Source organism: Mus pahari, chromosome 3 (genome assembly GCF_900095145.1).
Source record: "Mus pahari chromosome 3, PAHARI_EIJ_v1.1, whole genome shotgun sequence".
In the NCBI taxonomy this organism is placed as follows: Eukaryota; Metazoa; Chordata; class Mammalia; order Rodentia; family Muridae; genus Mus; species Mus pahari.
The window spans coordinates 8,264,667-8,282,003 of NC_034592.1; the positions used below are offsets into that span (position 1 = coordinate 8,264,667).

Consider the following 17,337-nt stretch of genomic DNA (forward strand, 5'->3'; position numbering starts at 1 on the left):
CAACAATATGAACTAATCAGTACCCCCAGAGCTCGTGTCTCTAGCTGCATACATAGCAGAAGATAGCCAAGTCGGCCATCACTGGGAAGAGAGGCCCCTTGGTCTTACAAAGCAGGAGCCCCAGTACAGGGGAACCGCAGGGTCAAGAAGTGGGAGTGAGTGGGTAGGGGAGCAGGGTGGAGGGGAATTGTATAAGGGACTTTTGAGATAGCATTTGAAATGTAAATGAAGAAAATATCTAATAAGAAATTTGAGAAAAAAAATCTACACTTTGTACAAAATCTCACATGGTTGGTCAACTTTTCTCCATGAGAAACATGGCAAACTCCCCTCTCTTCCCTTTTGTATGATTCTTGCCTCCAGAGACCCAGAAGTCCCACCTATTCTTTTTGTCCAACCGTCTATGGCTTCTTTACTGTAAGATTGCGGAACAGGAGCTTAGCATCAGAACCAGCCCTCCACGTGTCTTTGATCTTTGTCCCCATTTCCTCTCTACCTCTCCCCTGGGGCCTCTCTGATTGAGCCTGTCCTAGCTACATAAATTCCTATGATAATACTGTTTCAGGCTGAGATGTCGAAGCTTCAGAAGCCTCAGGGGGTGTCTTCGTCAGGGTTTCTATGCCTGTACAAACATCATGACCAAAAGCAAGTTGGGGAGAAAAGGGTTTATTCAGCTTACATTTTCCACATTGCTGTTCATCACCAAGGATGTCAGGACTAGAACTCAAGCAGGTCAGGAAGCAGGAGCTGATGCAGAGGCTATGGAGGGATGTTCCTTACTGGCTTGCCTCCCTTGGCTTGCTCAGTCTGCTCTCTTACAGAACCCAAGACTACCAGCCCAGAGATGGTCCCACCCACAAGGGGACCTCCCCCTTGATCACTAATTGAGAAAATGTCCCACAGCTGGATCTCGTGGAGGCATTTCCCCAGCTGAAGCTCCTTTCTCTGTGGTAACTCCAGCTGTGTCAAGGTCACACACAAACCCAGCCGGTACAAAATGTTTGGAGCTTACTTTTAGTTTCCCAGTGCTTTCACTTTTCCAGTGCCCCTCAATTTTTGTGTATATCAATAAATGTAATAACGAATCAAATAGTTTGCATTGCATTCACAATAAACCAATGGCTATATATAAGTAATTTAACCCAGAACTCCCCAGTGGAGAGTCTGTTGTAGTGTGTTGTATATAGTTTGTAAGAGATGAGAAAACTGAGTCAGTGAAAGGCAGGTCATGTATGCAGGGCTTTCTGGGAGTTGAGTTCAGTTTGTCATCAAGGCTGTCCCCTTAATCATAGGCCTTTGGTGAGGCTAGAGTTTGTTAGTGAAATTGAATTGTGTTTGTATACACCAGATATATCTTGAGACAGTCTTTGAAGTGGCATATTCTTTTCCAGAAGATTCTCCAAATTCAGAGCAGGAATCGGACAAGATAGGGGGAAAGTCACCCCCTCCTCCACCCCCACCCCCTCGGAGGAGCTACCTTCCTGGACCAGGACTTACCACCACGAGATCTGGCGATGTGGTCTACACTGGCAGGAGCATGTCTAAGGTCTGATGGGTTGAGACCTGGCAAAATGGTTTCGGGGCGAAGACAGTTCTATCCATGTAAACATAATTCTTTAAAAAAAAAAAAAAAAAGTAGTAATTCAGCTTACCCAGATGCCCAGAAAGAGCCTAAGAAGAGAATGTCAGCCAGTGTTGTTGGACTAGCCTGGCCTTGTGTGACTTTTAATATGACAGTGTGAAGGCAGATTATCAACTTCTTGCCCTGGTAGGACGTCATTAGACTGACATGAGGGTGGGAAGGTAATAGACCAGTAGATGCAGTTGTGGGTGTTTGTGTAGAAAGGTGTTAAGTGAGCTTAGCCTTACACTTAATTTGGAAGGCTTTATCCCTTGTGTTAAATGAAAAAATACAATTTCCCATTGGAAATGCAATGAGGGAAGGCCCTTTACAAATGTGGGGGATTTAGAATTATATAATTCTTCAAACAATTACCAACATGGCAACTTATGCAAACACACTTAAATGAAATGCAAGGAAATAAAGGAGGTTTTTTTGGCTAGAAGAGCCAGCGCCAAAGAGGCACTGAGAAGCCACGTGGAGGGTCTGACACCAATATCTGTGGTTCAAATTCCCTGTAGGTGAGCAGTGAAGACCCTGTACCAACACCACAGACTAGAGCCACAAAATGTCCCCCAGAGGAACCTGCCTCAACCTGGACCCCCTCCCCACCACCAGTCCCTGCCCCTTCCTCCAAGGAGGAGGAGGAGGAAGAAGAAGAAGAAGGAGACAAAATTATGGCAGAACTCCAGGTACGTAGCTGAGGCGAGGCTTGGCCACTGCCTCTTTGCCTTCTCATCTGGGCCTCTCTGGCCATGGATCCCACAGGTTTGCTAACAGCTAATGAAGGGCACTGAGCTAGCCTTTGTTAGTTGTGTCTTTTAATCCTGGCCTCCATTTACCAAGATGAGAACCAATGAACTCTCTGGACACCCAGATAAATGTGTGAATAGTGACCATTTTTAAACAACTCCATAAAGTTTATATAGAAAAATCATTTGCAAACCTCCCTAGAGCCCCCCCCACATTCACTCTCTCTCCCTCACTCCCATTCTCTTGGACCTATTAGAGAATACTTTATTAAATTTTTTAATGTTTAGTGACAACACAGCTCTCTGCTAGGACTGAGTATGGATTACAGGGTATATACCCAAGCTCATCCCACATTCCTGTCATCTATGTGACTCTGCCCTACAGCATATCCTGAGAACTCAGCTCATTAGATACATACATAATTCTTAGACCTAACTCTGGATTTTTTTGACTTGTACTTTTTATGGGACATTTTTGCTTCTCAAAGACTGTACCCTTTATGGGACCCCCAAAACACTGTCTTTTCGACACTGTCCATGTGGTTTAGTATAGCCCAGAAAATCTAATCCTTCATGTGACATGGAAAAAACTTTAAACCATGACAGTTTTGTGATACTGGGTCTTCTCTAGTTTCATGGTATCTGGTAATAGCTGTCAAAGTTGAGCTTCTTGCATTTTATGAGGAAAATGAGACTTCTGGGTGTTCTGTTGAATGGTGAACCCTTTGAATATTCCACCAAATTCACAAATTTTCCTGGATCAAGCCCTCCACTAAGCACATGTCACAGGTTCTTAAAATGGTCAAAAACTTATTGATAGAAAACATATTTATAGTTAGTAACCATTAGACTTTTGAATGTTCCCATCTTAGCACTCCAGTAGAAACCATACATTTATCATAGACGCTTCTAGCTACCGTTTGAGATGAGCTCTTTTGCGTTCAGTCTTATATCTTCAATGCCTGTGGCAATCCCTCTCCAAGGAGTAGAATATCTGGTATTGGCTTCTTGCTCTGTGATTGGGGGCTATTTATGACAGTAACTAAAATTCTCCAGCTTCATTGACATTCCTGCTTTGGGTCCAGCAGGCCCCTGGTCGGGTAGTTTTCATGAAACAGTGTCCTGTATTCAGGTGACAAAGCATCAGAAGAAATTCCAGGCTGGGGTATCCAACGTCTAACAGCCAAAGGACATGCCTTGGTGTCAACGGGCAGGCCTCTAGATAAGACAAACACATCTAAGACAAGCCAGGATTGACAGCAGAGATTGACAGCAGGGAGGGCAAAGATGACCAAAACAGAGGCACAACCACTGAGGGCAGAGGAGGGACCCTGCTGTTAGCTATGTTCAGATATTAGGACAGATGCTGTAATGTCCACTTGGCAAAGTCACAGATTCTTTCTGCCTCCTGAGTTGTTTCCAGATATCAACATTTGACATAAAGAGACTATTAGGCAATTATTTAAGATCATTCATTTCAGTGAGTGCTTTTTAATACTAACTACATATTAGAGTTATTGGAGCATTTATGTGGGGAAATGCTCCACAGCCCAGAGATTCCTATTTATTAATTCCCTTGAGGGAGACCTGGAAGCACTGTGGTTGGCTGTGTTGACTGCTTGCTGGATGGCCTTTGAGGACTGCTGGTGCCCACCAGCATTGGAGTGACCAAGTGTCCTTCATTATCCCAGTGTCAGGACTCTCCTGGCATCCCCAACCGCATCAGCTGGTATAGATAGAAGCCATACTTCTGCTCTTCATCTAAGAACTAGTCTCCCTAACCCTGCTCACCTGATGAAGCTGCTAGCCCCACAGTTATGTGTAGAGCTCAGCAAGTCCTTGGTCATTCAGGACTGTGTGGTGCTAAAGAACACGAATTGCTTGTAAATGAACAATAGAGCAGGCTGAGATCTATGACTGAGAGAATGAACAGGTGTACATTAGTTCTTTTTAAGTTTAAAATATCTTGTGAGTTTTCTTCCTATACATAATTTCAATAAAGCCAGTAAGAAATGAAGACCACAAAGATGTCTTTTCATCTTTAATTTGTGTGTCTATTTCCCAACATGTAAAGGTTAAGGGATTGAGGCCAGAGTTTCACGCCTGCTAAGAATGTGCCTGTCATGGAACTTCACGTCCATCCTAAGGGTATTAATAGTTTTTAAGGGCTCTGTCCATTTCATCTTTATAAGGAATCTTTTGCTTAGAGCTCATCCTGGAACCAGCTCGAGGCCCTGTGGGATACAGGATTTCAGGATGCTGCCTCCTAGCAGGAGTCTGAATGTTAGCCCAGGGCTGGGGACTCTGCGTCTCTGGAATCCTGACTCTTCTGCTCCATACAGCTGAATACCTGTTAACCTCGGTATTTTAATTCCTTAGGCATTCCAGAAGTGTTCCTTTATGGATGTAAATCCAAACAGTCATGCTGAGCAGTCCCGAGCTAACAGCCACCTTAAAGACACTAGGGCAGGCGCCACAGCCCCACCCAAGGAGAAGAAGGTAACATGTGGTAGCTATACATCTACCATACAGTGAGACAGCCCCACCCACACCCCTGCTCTGCTACTAACATGGCTGGCACTCTTGCACTTGATCGCTGGCCCTTGGCCCTTCTGTTTTACTCTCTCCCTTTTCTTCTTGAACTAACGGAGATGGAGATGCAGGCTTGGGGTGAGACTAGAAATACCTGCCTCAGCTTGCCAGAGTGAGTGCTGTGTCCCTGGGAGCAGCACACAGTAGTATATGCAAAAGCAAGACAACAGTTTCCCAAAATAAAGAAGCCATACCTTCCTAGAGTTTCTAGAAAGTTTGCATTAAAAGAAAAAACAAGCAAACCAAAGCCAGAACTAACAACTAAGTGAATACAACTAATTCAACGTATCTCATGGAGGTCTGGAAGCCCAGAGACATATCTGTACACACTGAAGTGTGCAAACCAGAATTGCTGCAAATTACTGACATTTTTGTAAGTCTGTCTCCCAAAATAGTAAGTCTAGTTTTAATGCTAAAACAATTTACTCATGACTTCAGAGAGGCATCCGGGCTGTGTAGCAGGGCCTATATGGTGAGGAGAAGGCTGTTAGAGCTTCACGGCGAAGCTGAGTCTAGAGTATTTGGGATTTGGGAATTCAGAGCCATCTTACCTTAATTAAGGACAACAAGTTTAACCTACTCCAGTTCAAACATTTCTCACTAGAAACTTGCATTTCAGACCTGAGTGGCATTCATTTATTTTAAATAAAGAGAAACAATGTTAGCCAAAAGAAACTGCAAGGCGGTCTAACAAGTACCCCTTGATTCCTTGCTGTTACCTAAGCAACCTCAGGGAGGTAGCTGCGTCAGACTGCAGAGGGCAAGCCTAACAGCCTTCAGGGGACATGCTCAGCTCTGGCCCACAGCGTCACAAAGCCAGGTAAAGTGGCCTGCCCTCAGCAGACAGATGAAACTCAGCAGGCAGAGGGTGCCTTCATGCACTGGGAAGTTATTAGACAGTGATGTACAAAGCTGTCTCACACAGAAAACTAAATCCATGAAATAGTCCAGAAATATGGTGCTGTGCAGTATGTGAAATTTCCTTATATAGCCTTTTTACTACTAATTTGTGAAAGGCTCCTAGTAGGGCCTGGTTTGTCATATTTAGACCATTCTAGAACACTGACTGGGAACTCGCACCTCCCAAGGCTTCCCTGTGATGATCAATGTCTCACTGTAGACTTTTGAGTCGGCTCAGATGTTGCAAGGCGTTCTTGTCTCACAGTCTGAAGCTCACACCATCAATAGCACTGATTAGAAGCAAGTTGCTGTGGGTCTTTGTTGAGTGCCCAACAGTAGATTGGTCTGAAGGGTAGGTAGTCATTGTGGATCATTAAACTCAGTACATGAAGCCCCTCAGAATAACCACAACTATCAGACTTATGCCCAGTTTTGTCATTATTACCTCTGTGGCCTACTCACCTGTCCTTCCATAACTTGGTCTCTGTGGGTTTTCCTCCCCTTACGAAGCTCCAGCCTGGCACTTCGCATCTACAGTTTTCTTGTGACTGTGTCTCTAATTTCTGTTAATTACCCCTGTACATGGAACAAGCTTCCCTGACTGTTTATGTAATCCACATCATGGGGCAGATATTAAAGGGGTTTGGTTGTCTTTCATGTGGCCATCTAAGACTAAGAATGACTGTCAATTTCCAGGGCAGTTATGATTAAATTTCCATGAAGTCCATGTTCTTGCTTTGATGCATTCATCCCCTTTGTCTAGCTAAGTGATTTAAAAAAAAAAAAAAGTCCCTATGAAATCTAAACTGGATTAGTTCTGCTGCTGAATTGTATTTAAATACACAAGCAAGACTGGAAATATTTAACAGTAGATAATGGTGTGGCCCTGCCTGGCCAACCAGCACAGGTGCCAGCCCCACCCTTACCTCCTGTAAACGGGCCTGGCAGGGGTCTTGAGTTCAGACATGCCAATCCTTCCTTGCAGCCAGAGTTAACTTTTTCTTGGGTCCTAGTGATGTATACTAACCCCACGTTTGGAATTGAAACCTTGGGCTGGATCCTAATTTAACATCGTTCTTAAAGCCTTTTGTGTGCTACATCAGTTGCTTTATAATCTGAATTTCAAATACCACAGAAGAATTTACATTCTGTTGCAGCAACCCCTATTTGGGGGAGCCTCATGAGGAATGGACAAGCTAACAATGGTGACTGGTGACGAGTGAACTTTGTACTTTGTAATTAATGGTGTTTCATGTGGTTGATACTGACTTCGTTGTTTATGTGTTATTATTTGAATGTGCGTGACTATTCCTTCCACTTGTAAACCATGGCAGCAGGATTAACCTTGGCACAGCCTGGGTTACTGTGCTTTGCGATGTTGTCATTGCTTTAACCAAACAACCATCCCCGGAATTGTATTTCTCCTTGTGACAGACAGCACTTCCTCTTGGTGTTCTGCAGCTACCAGAGTCAGCAGTGGTACCCTGAGGAGAAGGTATCCTAGCATTAGGGATGGGCAGGGCCTGTAGCTACTCAGACCCCAAGCTAGAACTGTGCCCTCTGGTAAAATGTTCTGATGGTCTGGATTCTCACTGCTGTTCTGGCCTTCCATCCTAAATCTTCACTTGGTCTTAGCCAAAAGGCCGAGAAGCAATCAATCCTAAATCTTAGTGAGACCCCCATAAACATCTTCACACCTCGAAATATAGAGGATAAAAGCTGCATCATAAAATGCAGAGAATAAAGCCAGCCTGTGGCATCATGGCCACTATCATGGCTTCCGATGCTTGCTTTGTTTTTAGATTACACTCATGCACTGTGCAGCATAATGTTTTGGTGAGCGATGAACCACGTCGACAGTGGTGATGCACTAAGACCCTAACTGGTGTCAGCCATCTGCATCACATAGTTGTGCTGAGGTGGTTTGTGGTGGTCTAAACAGGTCTACTTTGCTGCTCTTGATTCAAAGTAGCCCAGTTGCCTATCCTGCCTGATGAAGTAAGGGTAATCAAAGCTGTCACTGGTCATTTTCTATATTTTCATCAGAGCCTTAGAATTCTGTGAAAACCTAAGTTCACTGTAACACAGTAGGCTGTGCTATGCAGGCAGCAGCTGTGTGTGCTAGTTTGTCGAATCTGTCAAGAATATCCTGGGGCCACACGCAGTGGCAGCCTAGACATCTGGTAGGTGTAAGTACACTCTAAGATGCTTGCACACAGGATCACCTCATGACACATTTTTCACGACATATCCCTGTTGTTGAGGACTGCAGGGCTGCAAACCATGGAGCATTGTCACTACAAATTTAGATGTGATCATTAAAGTTATTACCAATTTGAAGGTTATTTGGACATGGTGAGAAACTGCAAAGACATTTTCAATTTGTCACTGGACCACAGAAGAAAAATGTTCTTTATCCCAGAGTATGACAGACCAAACAGAACTCCCTGTGGGCTGATTTCAGTAAAAGATTGGAAGGGACATTTTAAAAATCTGCTCTTGTTCCTAAATTTGTAAACAAATACCTGAGATATAGAGACAAGAAATAAAGGATTTGTTCAAAGCCACATAGTTAATAGGCAGATGTGTGTCAGAATCCCTTTGCCTTCCAGTGTGCTTCTTGGAGTTAAAGTCAGAGACAGTCGGGTATTGAAAAGTTAATGGTTCCATTTATTCTCTTACCCGCTTGCCCACAACATTTGAAACACTTGCAATATTCTGCTAATGAAGGCTTTTGTCTTGTGCAAACACAGGGCAGCTTTGGAGGCTGGAGATCAGAGCAGCTCCAGGTAAAAAGAGCTGTAGGCTTCGGGTTGGTGTCTGACACATGTGCCTGGACCGTCCACATGTTTGGAAACGTAATTAAATGATAGTTATAGTCCAGTTTGGGGGGGCATGTGGTTTTATGGAGTAACATGTCGTACACTGTCCTACCAGAATTTGGAATTTTACCCCGAAGATGTACGAAAATCTGATGTTGAATGTGAAAATGGCCCCCAAGTGGAATCTCAAAAGGTGAGTTTGCCACATGTGGGTTCCAGTTGGTATCCTTCAGTTTAATTACATCCCCTTGTAGAGCCTTTCTGGATTAATGTGTGTGGTTTCCTTTCTCCACTTTGCCTCTCAGGTTACTGGAGGGGCTCTGAGACCTAGTGGCCCCCCCAAATGGGAAAGAGCCATGGTGGATAGTATGTCTGACACCTCAAGAATGTCAGAATGTAGAACTGACACCTTCACAGAGGAAAATGCCACACCCAATAAGAGCTTACTCAGAGACAGTAGAAATTATTCCCAGAAAAATGTGCCTAAGGTCAGTTGTACTTCCTCTGGCCTGAACTCATTAGAAGGTGAAATCAACAAAGGGCCGAAGGTCTCGGGACTACAGTGTGCTATTCCTGACACGGAAAATCAGAAGTTGAATTTTGGAAAGACAAAAGAGATAGGCCAACAAGGACAAGAAAACGCAGATAAGAGTCGCATTCCTCTCCCAACTCGATCAGCAGAATTCAGTGTTCATGATGTCAAAACACAAGATCAAGATGTTCTCATGACAGATTATGGCCAAGTTGTCCTGAGATCTAAGGTGGGTAGGCATGCTAATATGAACATGAATGAGGATGGAGAATCAACTCCAAGTTCTCCCAGTGAGGAACACACAGCCACTGATAGCATCGCCTTTATGATCACCAAAACTGCTGTCCAGGTTCTGTCCAGCGGGGAGGTCCATGACATAGTGAGCCAAAAGGGACAAGATGTACAGACAGTTAATATTGATGGAAGGAAAGAGACGGCCTCTCAGCAAGAAGGGACAGAAGGAGAAGAGCCGGTTGTGTGCCTGGACAAGAAACCAGTTATTATCATTTTTGATGAACCCATGGACATCCGATCTGCATATAAAAGACTCTCAACCATCTTTGAGGAATGTGATGAGGAGCTAGAGAAAATGCTGACAGAGGAAAAGATAGAAGAAGAAGAAGAGGATGAAAACGAAGACACTGGAGTCCGAACCTCATTCCAAATGTCCCATGAATTGGTCAACTCGAGAAGCGATAGGATGGGACAAAAGGCAGAGACACAATCACAGCCACACGTCCTGTCAGCAGAGTTGCTAACTCCAGGAGGGCAGGAACTTCATAAAGCCGAGCAGAGAAAGCTTAGCTCAGCTGATTCTCCAGACTCAGGAAATAAGTGTGACATGGTTGATGACCAGTTTGAAAGTCCCAAGAAAAAGTTTAAGTTCAAATTCCCTAAAAAGCAGCTTGCTGCTCTTACGCAGGCAATTCGCACAGGCACCAAAACAGGAAAGAAAACCCTGCAGGTGGTTGTCTACGAGGAAGAGGAAGAGGACGGTACTTTGAAACAGCACAAAGAAGCCAAGCGGTTTGAAATCACCAGGTCACAGCCTGAAGATGCCCCCAAAGCCATGGCTAGGAGGCACGAGCAGCTCAGCCATGAGGACATATTTCCAACATCAAGGACTGATGAAATTAGGAAAGATACTTACAGAACACTGGACAGCCTAGAACAGACCATAAAGCAACTTGAAAATACAATCAGTGAGATGAGCCCCAGGGCCCTGGTGGATACCTCACGGTCTTCCAGCAGAGATTGTGGCGCAAGCTTGCCCCACATAGCCCAAGAGGTCTCTCCCCGGTCCTTGCTAGTTCTGGATGAAGTACCCCCTGCCCCAGAGCCCCCCACATCCATATCTTCAGCTTCACGTAAGGTATCTTGGTCTGTGGATCATGGAAAGATGCAGCTGCTTCTTAAGCTTGTCATAATCACAGTAGCAAAGGCGTCTTGTGATTAATCGCTTCCCTTCAGGTGGCTCACGGTTGTTTTGTTTTGGGTTTTTGTTTGTTTGTTTGTTTTTGTCTATTCGTCATGTACCCGTCTCTACTCCCTTCTCCGTCGCCTTCCATAAACAACAGCAACTAGGTGTCTAACAGCTAATCAATTCTGTTTGTGCCTCTGTTGCTGATTGGTGTTGGGTCAGTATAAAGAAGCTGGGTCAGTCATATTCTGTTGGTACTCACATTAAAATCCAATTGATCGGTAGTGAGCTGTTGATTCTGTTTGATTCCTCTGATTAACCCAGTTGGTGTTTCCTGGGTCTATCCTGCATGTAGGGCACTAGCTTCTCACTTGACCTTCTCTGCACACAGTAGGGCAGTCTCAAACCCAATCCACTTACCTTCTTCTCTCTGTCTCCCCTCTCACTGGTTCTCCCACAGGGCTCCAGTACCACCCCGCAGACAAGCCGGATGCCAGTCCCCATGACTTCTAAGAACAGACCCGGAAGTCTGGATAAGGCCAGCAAGCAGTCCAAACTACAGGATCCCCGCCAGTACCGTCAGGTAGTTTTACCTTAAATCCAATTTTGGATGGACACTATTGCAGTTAGGAAGCCAGTCGCTGACTTAGTTTCTACCAAATACTGTGGCTTTTTTTTGTTTTTGTTTTTTGTTTATTTGTTTTTTGTGAGAGATTGTTTATGTAGACACCCTGGATCTGGGGGCATGGAGAAAGTCTAAAAGAACCTGTGTTAAACTTCTCACCACCCTCTTGCATGCTTACAATAAACATCTTTTACTCTGTGACTTCAGATTGTAACTGTTAACACATGGTGCCAGGCCGGTGGCGGCTTCTGTGGTGAATGTAGTGTGTCATCAAATCCTCTTGGGAACCAAGAGACAAGCCAACCTGTCTCTGATGACTACTCTTAAGTCGTCACTACTAACATCTGTGTTGACGGCACTGCATTCAGTCACATTAACTCTCCCACACTCACACTCCCCACCCCCTCCCCGATGACAATCCCCATGCATGGCTGGCTGGCAGTGGGCTGGGCTGGGGAATGATGTGTCATCTCCCTTTCTGTCGTTTTGGAACCTCCATTGCTATGTGCATGGGGTGGTTTCAGCCAGGTCCAGATAAAACTTAGCTCAGGCCTCCAGCTGTGCGTTGTTTTCCTTTTACTGAACGATGCTCAGAAGGGCTGTGTTGCCAGGCCCTATGGGTTGATCATGTTGCTGGCTTTCTGACAGAGTGTCTCCCGCCATCTTTGTTTGCAGGCTAATGGAAGTGCTAAGAAAGCTGGTGGGGACTGTAAGCCTACTTCCCCCTCCTTACCTGCTTCTAAGATTCCAGCCCTTTCTCCCAGCTCTGGGAAAACCAGTTCTCTGCCTTCCGCTAGTGGGGACAGCTCTAACCTCCCCAGTGCACCTGCTACTAAACCATCGATTGCTTCTACCCCTCTCAGCCCCCAAGCAGGACGGTCCGCTCACCCTGCTTCCCTCATCCCTTCTGTCTCTAACGGCTCCTTAAAGTTTCAGGGCCCACCTCATGCAGGTAAAGGCCATCACCTTTCGTTCGCACTGCAGGCTCAAAATGGCCGAGCGGCCCCTACTTCCTCTTCCTCCTCATCCCCTCCTTCCCCTGCCTCCCCCACCTCCCTGAATCAAGGTGCCAGGGGCATCAGGACCATCCACACTCCTAGCCTCGCCAGCTACAAAGCACAGAATGGAAGTTCAAGCAAAGCCACTCCACCCACAGCAAAAGAAGCATCTTAGAGGCCAGGTCCCACTAGGCACAAGGTGGAATTACATTCTTGTTTTTGATTTTCAGCAGTCTGGAACGAGTGTTTTCACAAGAGAATGTATCATATTGCTGTATTGTTCGAGACTTCATGCAGAGTTTGTGCTAAGTACTGAGTTGATACCTGCAGCAAAGCTTGCTTTTTCTACTCTGTTGCTGTTGTAGTTGCATAGTGTTTACTGTCTAGATTCCATGCCTATTACATGAAGAAAGCATGTGCTATAAAAAGAGAGTATGATGAGAGTGAGGACGTGTGTGAGGCAAGCTGACTGTACTATGCATGTAAAACATGTATGATTCCAGAATTTTAGTATGTTTTGTATAAAAATATTTTTCATTACGGAGACTAGAGGCAAACAGAGAAATACACAAGCGTGACTATATAAATTGTAAAGCATATATTATGATATTTTCTTTTACTTTAGTGTTATTTAGCTTTATTACAGATTTCTATTTTTGTCAAAACTTCATGGTTCCTTTCAAAATCTTTTTTGCCAAAACATTTTGATACTACAGCAATGTACATTTGAAAGTAGTGTGCTAGACTCTACGCCAATGAGCTTCTACAGCCGTAGAAAGAAATTCAGCAAAACTCCTGTACTGCCATCAAAAGTTTGTATGATAATTTGCTAGCGCAAGCCAGCTAATTTTTTCTTTGTTTTCTTTTCATTTTCTTCTTCCTTTTTTTTTTTTAAAGAGAAAACATCTGATTATTCTGTCACTGTTTTCTTTGCACTGTCTGACCCCCTTTTATGTTTTCTTAGACCTGGTAATTCATACCATTGCATTGTGGATTTTAAAATGTACACTTCTGTATGGTTCACTGAGGAACTTTTGTAAATATACAAATATAAATAAACATCAGAATACTATCTGTGACAGCACATAGAGTAGTTTTCCCACACCAAAGTTAATTTGTATGCATGCTTAAGAGTCTATATTGGGATGGGCAGAAATGGGACTATCCATACATTTTTAAAAAGCAACAAGTTTGCACAGTTAAGGTGGTTTTGTAAATAACTGTATTTGTATAACACAGCCATGTAACATATGGAACTGTAAGCAGAGACTTGGCAAAACTAAAGAGCTGCATGCTTATTATTTTTTGTACCTTGTCACTATAACGTCTTTCAGTCAACGAATATGTAACTATTGCCACAGGGTTTCAGCTTTAGGGCATTCTAAGTAATGTGTAACCACATCCACTCATACAGTGTTGCTTCCTCGAAAGGGAAGGATGAGTTCCTAATAAACTAATCAACAGTGTGGCGTCCGAGCTTCCTTTCCTGCCTGACTCTTCTCGGGGGAGGGGTGGGGGGAAGGGGTGCGGCTAACAGAAAACCCTGGACACAGGTTTGCATCCTCATCCATTGCAGGGGCTTTTGCTGCTTTCTTGATTTTGTTTGTTTGTTTGTTTTAGTTTCTAGTAAAAGTAAAAAGAAAGTGTATTTATCAATGGGTTGGGTTTTTTTTTTTTTGNTTCCNATTTTTTTTTTTTTTTTTTTTTTTGGTTTTTCGAGACAGGGTTTCTCTGTATAGCCCTGGCTGTCCTGGAACTCACTCTGTAGACCAGGCTGGCCTCGAACTCAGAAATCCGCCTGCCTCTGCCTCCCGAGTGCTGGGATTAAAGGCGTGCGCCACCACGCCCGGCCCAATTTTTATTTTTTTAAATTGTTATTTTATGTATGTAGGTATTTGACTTGGATGTCTGTCACAGGCACGCATTATCAGCAAAGCTCAGCCACAAATGAAAATACATTCAGACCAGGGCTCAGACTCAGAGACTGTGAATGTCATGTGTTGGGACTTTTTGCAAAGGGTGGAACACTGTTTAAAACAGAGATTCTCAACCTGTGGACCACAATGCCTTGGAAGGGGGGAAAAAAACCCTTTCTCACAGGGGTCTCATATTAGGTTTCCTGCATACCAGGTGTTTATATTACAATTCATAACAGTAACAAAATTACAGTTATGAAGTAGCAGTGAATATAATGTTATGGTTGGGGGTCACCACAACGTGAGGAATGGTATTGAAGGGTCAAAGCCTTAGGAAGGCTGAGAACCCCTGATAGCAAGCTTCAACACAAACACCATTCTTCGTGGCTTCCCTGAAGAATGCTCAAAGGAGAGGTAGATTTGGCCTCTGATGTCTGGTAATTACACAGTTTTTATTTTCATAAATTTCCAGTGGATGACGCCATGGTTTTCCAGGCAGGGACAATCCTTAAAAGCAGGCTTCTGCCATTCCTGGCCCACTAAATTGTCTTCATTGCTGTACAAGAAAACCCTCTCCACAGATCTTCCAAGGTCCCCCGTGTGGCGATCCTGTTCCACATTGAACCATCCTTCACTACACCTAGACTCTGGTATACTCTTGTCACTGGTGCCTGGCAGAGGAGGGACAGTGAGCTGGAGCTAGGGCAGCATCTCCCACCAGCACCGCTGCGGGCCGTGATGACAGGAAGAGAGAACAGTGAGACGCACCCCAGAAGTAGCAGAATCCAAGAAAGCCCTGTGCAAGATGGCAGCAGCCCAGGGAGCAGCTTTATGAAGTTGACTGCATTGCCCTCCTGCAGGGCTGCAGAATGTTGGCAGCTGGGCTTGGCAAGGATCTGGTGCTCAGAGGAATGTGAAAGAGGCATTTCTCCAAACTCCCAGGTCCTTCTTAAAGGGACAAGTCCAGAAAGCACCTTCTCCTTCTAGAAAAGCCAGAAGCAAATACAGAGGTCATTGTTGCAACAAAGACCAGTTAGTTCCCACAGAAAGGACATGGGGTAATTGTGCCCACCCCATCCCCAGATTCTCAATAAAATTATGTCACTTATCCATTCATTCATTCATTCATTCATTCATTCAAAAGCAGGGACTCCTATCTGGCTCAGGTCATCATCAGACTCCTATCCCCCCCCCTCTCCAACTGCTCTGATTGCAGCGGTGTGCCACTATGTCCTGTGCATCTTCATAAAGTTAGAATTTATAAGCACTTTACTTATTGTCCTCCTGGCACCTTTAGAATTGGGCTTGGGTTGTGCTACACCTGGTATCTTTGGAATTCTTGTTCATAGCATTCAGGTGCCTTTGCAGGTGGAATTTAGAGCTCTTCTTATGAAGGCACAAACCTGGGTCCTCCTTGGTCTCCAGATTGTCCCCAATAGTTAACAGAGATGTTTCAAATATGTTGGTACCCAAAGACTACACTGCATGTTGAGTGGCATCATAATGGCGTGGCCTGAATGGTGCCTCCCTGTTTCTGTTTAACTTGGTACAAATATGCAAAGCACATCCTAACCCTGCTGGGAAGGGGCTCCTGAAGATGAGGGTACAGGAGGTGGAGATGACAAGCAGTTCCTCTGGTCATCAGCTTAAAAGTGGCACAAGGCCAAAAACCAAATCCTTGGTCTGCCCCTTGCCTGACAAAGGGTCCGCTCTTCCATCAGTCCTTTTGTCTTCAATATCACCTAATGCAGGCTGGGCGCATCGAAGTCTGGGCTGGTGGCTTCGTCCCAGCTCCCATTCTCCTCCACTTCCTTTCTGTCTGCACACTAGACCCTTATCCCTGGGCCCCTCAGCCATGTTCACCAGGCTTCTGAAGATGAAACTACCTCTGAAGTCACTGTAGTGTCATTTCCTTTAGTCACTATCTTTGGTTTCATTTAAAGCCATTCCAAGTGATAGTTCTGGGTTAAACAGAACAGAAGCCCACCCAGAAAAGAAGCCCTTTTTATAGTGGCACACAGCAGTGGCAGCCAGTCCCCCAACCTTACCAGCCAGCACACCCCTACAGGACAGATGAATGCTAATGGGCCAGTGGTGGCAATCGCAGGACAGGCCATCTTCTCCCAAGGACACTATATTTTCCAGAAGAACCGTCTACTTAGTTGATTATTCTTGTTTGGGTTTGCTTTGCTTTGAGCCAGCCTTTAAAGCATCGCCCAGTGCTGGCTTCAAGAGACTGGACCTAAGACTGTGTGTTCGACTGACCATGACAGGTAGATTAGATCTGGATTCTTTCTTAGCACTATGAAGAAGCAATGTGTACCTTTATAGCCGTCTGTCCCTCTCTGTGTTTCCAGCCATTCATATAGATACTCATGCTAGTCTTGGGGCTCCAGCATCCTTCCTTCCATGATGCTAGTCCCCTCTCCAGGCAAGTCCTCTTCCTGAAAAATCCATGTGTCCACCTGGTGTCATCTTGAGGAAGCCACACCACAGGAAAGTATTCCCTCTTCTGGAAAGAGAGGGAGCGGGGACAGGGTTCCAGAGCAAATACATCGTTTGCAACAGCTACACCCAGGCTTCTTTTGTCCTCACACCTGACTAGGACCATAGTAGAAGGGGTAGTAGACTGGGTCTGCAATGCCATACTGGATAAGGAATGTCCTGCCTTGGGGCTGGAGAGATGGCTCATAGGTTCAAAGCATTAGCTGCTCTTCCGGGGGGCCCAAGTTCAATTCCCAGCAACCACATAGTGACTCATATCTATAATGAGATCTGGTGCCCTCTTCTGGCCTGTAGGCATATATGCAGCCAGAATGCTATATACATAATAAATAAAATCTTCAAAACAAAACAACCCAATGTTCTGCCACTGACATCCCAAAGAGAGAGAGGAACTTCCCGTTTTGTCTAAAATGACTCAAAGGAGACACTTCTAATGCAAGTTAGGCACCCAAGCCACAAGTAGCTTCCTCTGCCTAGAATGTCCCCCCATCTGGATTCTCACCCGATTCCTGGTGATTCCTCTTGGCCTTGACTCATGTGCTGCCCCCCTCAGGAAGTGCAGGCTTCTTCCAGGAAGTGCTAGAAGCACTTTCCTTTCATACCAGTGAGGGGGGAAAGTACGAGATAGTGAATAAATATTTTCAAAGAACAGAA

General features: G+C 44.8%; 1 protein-coding gene across 17 annotated transcripts in view; it reads left to right on the plus strand.

Annotated features, from left to right (window-relative positions):
• Kiaa1217 (KIAA1217 ortholog) overlaps nucleotides 1-13,724 on the plus strand; it is a 441,371-nt gene extending 427,647 nt beyond the window's left edge. For 7 of the 17 annotated variants that reach the window (XM_029536055.1, XM_029536057.1, XM_021192137.2 and 4 more), the window contains 7 exons: nucleotides 1,392-1,546; nucleotides 2,143-2,313; nucleotides 4,753-4,872; nucleotides 8,803-8,880; nucleotides 8,993-10,591; nucleotides 11,100-11,222; nucleotides 11,940-13,724. In XM_029536055.1, coding sequence (XP_029391915.1) covers nucleotides 1,392-1,546; nucleotides 2,143-2,313; nucleotides 4,753-4,872; nucleotides 8,803-8,880; nucleotides 8,993-10,591; nucleotides 11,100-11,222; nucleotides 11,940-12,437 — 2,744 coding nt within the window. In that variant the 3' untranslated portion in view covers nucleotides 12,438-13,724. Of the gene's footprint in view, nucleotides 1-1,391; nucleotides 1,547-2,142; nucleotides 2,314-4,752; nucleotides 4,873-8,802; nucleotides 8,881-8,992; nucleotides 10,592-11,099 lie in introns of all 17 variants that reach the window. The other 10 variants (XM_029536063.1, XM_029536064.1, XM_029536066.1 and 7 more) reach the window with 6 other exon arrangements.
• The last annotated feature ends 3,613 nt before the right edge of the window (nucleotides 13,725-17,337 follow it).